Here is an 8,247-nt window from a genome sequence, read left to right on the forward strand (position 1 = left end):
GAGAGAGAGAGAGAGAGAGAGAGAGAGAGAGAGAGAGAGATTTGTATCTCCTTCATCTGTTTGTTTGCAAAACCTCCGTGATGCGCCGTTGTCCTTTTCTGTTCCTTGTTGAACCCTAGTCCATGAACTTAAGGGCTTCATTTTTTAAGGAGGGGCGTTACACCTCTATCTAAAAAAGGTAGGAATTGGCACGAGGAAGACGCGCATGAGAGAGAGTAATTGTAGAGGGGGGAAGAAGGTTGTGGACATGACCTAGGGTTCAGTTTTATTTTTTCGTAAAATATGAATTTTAATGAAAAATTCACATCTTATTGAAAGATTATGCATTGGAAATGTGCATAGTTTCTCATTTTCAGTATATTGTATTGATTCCACTATGCAAGATATTAAAGAGCAAGAATCGGTAAGTCAAATATTACTCCAGATGAAAATTGGTAATTCGGCATTTCCAACAAATATCAAATATTACTCAAGAACTATAACTAAGTTCTACATCTTCTGCCTACTAAAAATGAACAAAGCATGTTTCACATAGAGTACAGATACGTGACGCCGTATGAATTCAAATTCGGAATAATCAGTAATCGCTACTGACAAGTCAAATTCCATGCATGCAGGAGCAGGACAGCGGTCTTCAGCTGGTGCACCTGTTGCTGGCGTGCGCCGACTTCGTGTCCAAGGGCGACCAGCCCTCCGCCCTCCGCCACCTCCACCTCCTCCGCCGCGTCGCCTCGCCGCTCGGCGACTCCATGCAGCGTGTCGCCTCCTATTTCGCCGACGCCCTCGCCACTCGCCTCTCGGTCTCCTCCGGCACCGCCATCTCCCCGCGCGGCGCAGGCGCCCCCTACCCCTTCCCGCCGTCGCCTGATACCCTAAAGATTTACCAGATCCTCTACCAGGCATGCCCTTACATCAAGTTCGCCCACTTCACGGCCAACCAGGCCATCTTCGAGGCCTTCCATGGCGAGGACCGTGTCCACGTCGTCGACCTGGACATCCTCCAGGGCTACCAGTGGCCGGCTTTCCTTCAGGCGCTCGCGGCACGGCCGGGTGGCCCGCCGACGCTAAGGCTGACGGGGGTTGGCCACCCGGCCACGGCTGTAAGGGAGACCGGGAGGCACCTTGCCTCCCTCGCCGCTTCGCTGCGTGTGCCGTTCGAGTTCCATGCCGCCGTGGCGGACAAGCTGGAGAGGCTGCGCCCTGCCGCTCTGCAGCGCCGCGTCGGGGAGGCGCTGGCCGTGAACGCAGTGAACCGCATGCACCGCGTCCCCGGCGCTCACCTCGGCCCGCTGCTGTCTATGATCCGTGACCAGGCTCCCAAGATCATGACGCTCGTGGAGCAGGAAGCTGGCCATAACGGCCCATACTTCTTGGGCAGGTACGCGCCAAATTAAACTCATCCTTGTTTTCAAATTTTTTTGCTCTTGTTTTTTTCAAAAGGAGGATAACCCATCATATGATTTTTGCTCTTAACTAATGTGGTGTTAATTATTACTGTGTTAAGTAATCGGTGAGAAACATGTGACAGCCCAACAGTGCATAGATGAATCTTACTGTATTTGATAGCAATGTTAAATTTGAAGGACAAAATTCATCCATTCTAAAAAATAAGGGACAAAATTCATTGCTGAATTTGTGTACAGGTTCCTGGAGGCACTGCACTACTATTCGGCCATCTTCGACTCACTGGACGCGACATTTCCGGCAGACTCAGCGCCACGGATGAAGGTCGAGCAATGCCTGCTGGCTCCTGAGATCCGCAATGTGGTGGCGTGCGAAGGCGCCGAGCGGGTGGCACGACACGAGCGGCTAGACCGGTGGCGCCGCATCATGGAGGACCGTGGATTTGAGGCCGTGCCGCTAAGCCCAGCGGCCGTCGGCCAGAGCCAAGTCCTTCTAGGACTTTACGGCGCCGGTGACGGATACCGGCTCAACGAGGAAAAAGGGTGCCTCCTCCTCGGCTGGCAGGATCGTGCCATCATCGGCGCATCAGCGTGGCGGTGCTGATCAAAGGATCCGTCGCGGGCTGGACAAGATGGAGAGGTGCTATGTGTGTGGTTGTGTTTATTTTCTTGGTTGGTTGACTAGCCGAATTTCCGGCAACTCACTGTAACAAGTTTGTATTGGAGACGAACTTGGATTTGTGGTGCTTATAGTTGAATCTTGCTATATGCGAATGTATCTAGATTTGCTCCTGTTTTCAGCCAACATTTTTTAATGGCAGATAACTAGAACACGAGAAAAAATCTGGTTCAGATAAAACTTCACGCAAACGACACAAATTTGGTGAAACTGCATTTCTGAGTTTGAATTTTTATTTTTTTGCGGGGGAGTTTGAATTTTCTTTGACTGGTGAAATATGTAAATTTCAAAATGAGAACCACTAAGGCACATTCGTCTGATTTTCCGTTTGTTTTTGCCAGCCGTCGAGTCCATGTTATTTGCATTGTGTTTTACTTGGGCTCTCATCGTCTACTGGTCACTATGAACTTCACTAAGGTTCTCTGCGAGGTTGACTCCACGAAATGCACAGCATCCGCCGCCTCCTCTCCCAAGAAAAAAGGGTAGGGTTTCCGCCTAAGGGATCTGCCGTCACCGGTTCCCCTCGCCTTCGTGTGCCTTTTGGCACCGATGAGGGGAGGGAGACCCCAGTCTGGATTGTCTATGTAGTCTTTGGTCACTCTAGCTTTCTTTAGGGTTAAGTCTAAGTGTCTGGTTGACGTATAGGTGAGGCGACGGTGCCATCGACGGTGAGGAATAATACCTTCCCGTCATGTCTTCGTTTCGGATATGTTGCTTGGCATCGACGGAAGGTGTGTGGAGCTTCAGGGTCAGATCTTGGGCCTCGTGTTTGTATTCTTTTTTCTAAGTGATCAGTTGCACCCTATGATCGGGGATGATGTCGTGGCGTGTTTCATGTTCTTCGGTTCCTTCTTCATCCAATGAAGCTCGGCCAGATGGGATCCGTTGGGGAACTTGTGAGGTTTGAGTTGGGATAATAAGTAATCGGTGAGAAACATGTGACAGACCAATGGTACATGTAGATGAATCTTATTTGATATCAGTGTTAAATTTTGAAGGACAAAATTCATTCATTCTTGAAAAAAGGATAAAATTCATCACTGAATTTGTATACAGGTCCCTGAAGGCACTGCAATACTACTCAACGATCTTTGACTCGCTGGACGTGACATTCCCGGCAGACTCGGCACGTAGATGAAGGCGGAGCAATGCCTCCTCACTCTGGAGATCTACTGCGTAGTGGCGTGCGAGGGCGCCGAGCGGGTGGCACGACACGAGCGGCTAGATCGGTGGCACCGCATCATTGAAGACCATGGATTCGAGGTTGTGCTGCAAAGCCCGGCGGCCGGCGGCCAGAGCCAGGTCCTCCTAGGACTTCATAGCGCCAGTGATAGGTACCGGCTCAACGGGGACAAAGGGTGCCTCCTCCTAGGCTGCCAGGATCGTGCCAGCATTGGTGCCTCGGCGCGGCAGTGTTGATTGATACGTCTCCGATGTATATACTTTTCCAAACACTTTTTTTTCTTTTGAACTCTAATTTGCATGATTTGGATGAAACTAATCTGGACCAACATTGTTTTCAGTACAACAACGATGGTATTGTTTTTGTCCAGAAATAAAAGTTCCCGGAATTGGACAAAACTTTGCGGAGATTTTTTATTAAATAAATGAAAAATATTGGAATGAAGATCCACCGGAGTGGGGCCACCTAATGTCCACGAGACAACAAGGCACGCCATGATGTCTTGTGGGGCCCAGAGGCGGCCGTCTGACCTAATTCTAACTCCGGAAATTTTGTCTTCCTGAGAAAAAAATAAGAGAAGACACTAGTGCAGAATAGGGCTTTAGTCCCGGTTCGTAAGGACCATTAGTGACGGTTCTGCAACCGGCACTAAAGGGTGGGGACTAAAGACCCCCCCCCCTTTAGTGCTGGTTTGTCACGAACCGGAAACAAAGGCCCACCACGTGGCATGAGCCTGCGCCGGGGGGCTGGGGGCCTTTAGTCCCGGTTGGTTACACCAACTGGGACTAAAAGGTTTAGGGGTTTATGATTTATTTTTCCTTTTAATTTAATGTTTTCCATTTAATTCTATTTCATTTAAACGTATTTTACGATGCTACATATTATACACGTTCTTCACTTTTATGTGTAGTGATACGTCTCCGTCGTATCTATAATTTTTGATTGTTCCATGCCAATATTATTCAACTTTCATATACTTTTGGCAACTTTTTATACTATTTTTTGGGACTAACATATTGATCCAGTGCCCAGTGCCAGTTCCTGTCTGTTGCATGTTTTTTGTATCGCTGAAACCCAATATCAAACGGAGTCCAAACAGGATAAAAACCGACGGAGATTTTTTTTGGAATATTTATGATTTTTTGGAAGTAAAATCAACGCGAAAGAGTGTCCGGGGTGGCCACGAGACAGGGGGGCGCGCCCTCCCCCCTGGGCGCGGCCTGGGCTCCCGTGGGCCACCCGTAAGGCAGTTGACGCTCTTCTTTTGACGCAAGAAAGATAATTTTATGAGAAAGATCTGGGCGAAAGATTCACCCCAATCGGAGTTACGGATCTCCAGATATAAAGGAAACAGTGAAGGGGTAGAATCTGGGAACGCAGAAACAGAGAGATAGATCCAATCTCGGAGGGGCTCTCGCCCCTCCCATGCCATGGGAGCCAAGGACCAGAGGGGAAACCCTTCTCCCATCTAGGGAGAAGGTCAAGGAAGAAGAAGAAGAAGGGGGGCTCTCTCCCCCTTGCTTCCGGTGGCGCCGGAACGCCGCCGGGGGCCATCATCATCACCGCGATCTTCACCAACACCTTCGCCATCTTCACCAACATCTCCATCACCTTCCCCCCTCTATCTACAGCGGTCCACTCTCCCGCAACCCGCTGTACCCTCTACTTGAACATGGTGCTTTATGCTTCATATTATTTTCCAATGATGTGTTGCCATCCTATGATGTCTGAGTAGATTTTCGTTGTCCTACCGGTGATTGATGAATTGCTATGATTGGTTTGAGTTGCATGTTTTATTATTGGTGCTTTCCTATATATTGTGCCCTCCGTGTCGCGCAAGCGTGAGGGATTCCTGCTGTAGGGTTTGCAATATGTTTATGATTTGCTTATGGTGGATGGCGTGAGTAACAGAAGCACAGACCCGAGTAAGTAGGTTGTTTGCGTATGGGATAAAAAGGGAATTGATACTTTAATGCTATGGTTGGGTTTTACCTTAATGAATCTTTAGTAGTTGCGGATGCTTGCTAGAGTTCCAATCATAAGTGCATATGATCCAAGTAGAGAAAGTATGTTAGCTTATGCCTCTCCCTCAAATAGAATTGCAATAGTGATTACCGGTCTAGTAACATAGTCAATTGATTAGGGACAATTTCACAACTCCTACCACCACTTTTCCACACTCGCTATATTTACTTTATTGAATCTTTATTTAAACAGCCCCTAGTTTTTATTTACGCGTTCTTTATTATCTTGCAAACCTATCCAACAACACCTACAAAGTACCTCTAGTTTCACACTTGTTCTAGGTAAAGCGGACGTCAAGCGTGCGTAGAGTCATATCAGTGGCCGATAGGACTTGAGAGAGTATTTGTTCTACCTTTAGCTCCTCGTTGGGTTCGACACTCTTACTTATTGAAAGAGGCTACAACTATCCCGTATACTTGCGGGTCATCATGTAGCTCACAAGTTGTCGTATCTATGATATCATCCACAGGGTATATATCTAGTGCATCATCGCTCAGGGCAGAACCCATGCTGCTTCTCGGCATGGATGGGACGGTGCTATCCAATGTTTGATCTGCTAGCTGCTGCCGCTGCTGAGATCCCCTTTCCTGGCTAAGTGAGTCGATCTGCTGCTGCTGCCGCTTGAAAGCGAGTTCCAACTCCGTGTGCTTTGATTCTACGATGTGAAGGTGGTCTGCTTCTTTCTTCCTCTGCTCCTCCTCCAGCTTCCTCTTCTGCTCTTCTTGCTACTTCTTTCTCGCACGGCTTCTGTAGTTGGCGTTCCTATCCGCAAACCCCTCAAACCACGGAACAACGCATTTGCCTCGTGTTCTTCTCGAGTGTTCAGCATTCTTCAGGGCACGCGTAAGCTCGTTGTTCTCTCTGTTGGGCGTGAACACCCCCGTTCGAGCCTCTTCTATTGCAACAAGTAAACTTTCATCGACTCCTTTAAGACATGCCCGCTCCAAAACCTCGCATGTCTTTGGGTCCAACTTCCCCCCATGCGCATTGATGTCTACTACGCAACCTTCTTCTTGTAGACGTTGTTGGGCCTCCAAGTGCAGAGGTTTGTAGGACAATAGCAAATTTCCCTCAAGTGGATGACATAAGGTTTATCAATCCGTGGGAGGCATAGGATGAAGATGGTCTCTCTCAAACAACCCTGCAACCAAATAACAAAGAGTCTCTTGTGTCCCCAACACACCCAATACAATGGTAAATTGTATAGGTGCACTAGATCGGTGAAGAGATGGTGATACAAGTGTAATATGGATGGTTGATATAGGTTTTTGTAATCTGAAAATATAAAAACAGCAAGGTAGCAAGTAGTAAAACTGAGCAAAAACGGTATTGCAATACTTCGAAACAAGGCCCAGGCTTCATACTTTCACTAGTGCAAGTTCTCTCAACAATGATAACATAATTAGATCATATAACAATCTCTCAACATGAAACAAAAAGTCACTCCAAAGTCACTAATAGCGGACAACAAACGAAGAGATTATTGTAGGGTACGAAACCACCTCAAAGTTATTCTTTCCGATCAATCCATTGGGCTATTCCTATAAGTGTCACAAACAGCCCTAGACTTCGTAGTAAAATAACACCTTAAGACACACATCAACCAAAACCCTAATGTCACCTAGATACTCCAATGTCACCTCAAGTATCTGCGGGTTTGATTATACGATATGCATCAGACAATCTCAGATTCATCTATTCAAACCAACACAAAGAACTTCAGAGAGTGCCCCAAAGTTTATACCGGAGAGTCAAGACAAAAACGTGTGCCAACCCCTATGCATAGGTTCCCAAGGTCACGGAACCCGAAAGTTGATCACCAAAACATACATAAAGTGAATCAATAGAATATCCCATTGTCACTACGGGTATCCCACGCAAGACATACATCAAGTGTTATCAAATCCTTAAAGACTCAATCCGATATGATAACTTCAAAGGGAAAACTCAATCCATTACAAGAAGGTAGAGGGGGAGAAGCATCATAAGATCCAACTATAATAGCAAAGCTCGCGGTATGACAAGATCATGCCATATCAAGAACACGAGAGAGAGAGAGAGAGTGAGTGAGAGAGAGAGAGAGAGATCAAACATATAGCTACTGGTACGTACCCACAGCCCCGAGAGTGAACTAATCCCTCCTCGTCATGGAGAGCACCGGGATGGTGAAGATGGCCACCGGTGATGGTTCGCCCCTCCGGCAGGGTGCCAGAACAGGGTCCTGATTGGTTTTTGGTGGCAATAGAGGCTTGCGGCAGCGGAACTCCCAATCTAGGTTTCTTTCCAGGGATTTCTGTATTAAAAGAAATTTTTGGTGTCGGTTTCATGTCAGGGGGGTCCCCGAGTTAGCCACGAGGTAGGGGCATGCCCAGGGGTTAGGGCGCACCCTCCACCCTTGTGGTTGACTCGGGACTCTTCTGTCCCAACTCTTGCTTCGGGGGCTTCTTCTGGTCCATAAAAAATCACCGTAAATTTTCAGCTTGTTTGGACTCCGATTGAGATTCCTTTTTCTGTAAAATTAAAAAACAAGGAAAAAACAGAAACTGGCACTGGGCTCTAGGTTAATAGGTTAGTCCCAAAAATCATATAAAATAGCATATAAGTGCATATAAAACATCCAACACAGATAATATAATAGCATGAATACTTCATAAATTATTGATATGTTGGAGACGTATGGGCATCCCCAAGCTTAATTCCTGCTCTTCCTCGAGTAGGTAAATGATGAAAGAAATAATTTATGAAGTGTGAATGTGATAACCCGCAAGTATAGGGGATCGCAACAGTTTTCGAGGGTAGAGTATTCAACCCAAATTTATTGATCCGACACAAGGGGAGCCAAAGAATATTCTCATTAGTAGTTGAGTTGTCAATTCAACCACACCTGGATAACTTAATATATCCAGCAAAGTATTTAGTAGCAAAGTAGTATGGAAGTAACGGTAACAGTGGCAAAA

The 8,247-nt window shown here is 46.9% G+C and overlaps 1 protein-coding gene across 1 annotated transcript in view; it reads left to right on the forward strand.

The window, feature by feature from the left end:
* LOC119360557 (GRAS family protein RAM1-like) overlaps window positions 1-2,007 on the forward strand; it is a 4,200-nt gene extending 2,193 nt beyond the window's left edge. The window contains exons 3-4 of the mRNA XM_037626145.1: window positions 618-1,378; window positions 1,644-2,007. Coding sequence (XP_037482042.1) covers window positions 618-1,378; window positions 1,644-2,007 — 1,125 coding nt within the window. The remainder of the gene's footprint in view (window positions 1-617; window positions 1,379-1,643) is intronic.
* The last annotated feature ends 6,240 nt before the right edge of the window (window positions 2,008-8,247 follow it).

This window comes from Triticum dicoccoides, chromosome 2B, assembly GCF_002162155.2.
Source record: "Triticum dicoccoides isolate Atlit2015 ecotype Zavitan chromosome 2B, WEW_v2.0, whole genome shotgun sequence".
NCBI classification, from domain to species: Eukaryota; Viridiplantae; Streptophyta; class Magnoliopsida; order Poales; family Poaceae; genus Triticum; species Triticum dicoccoides.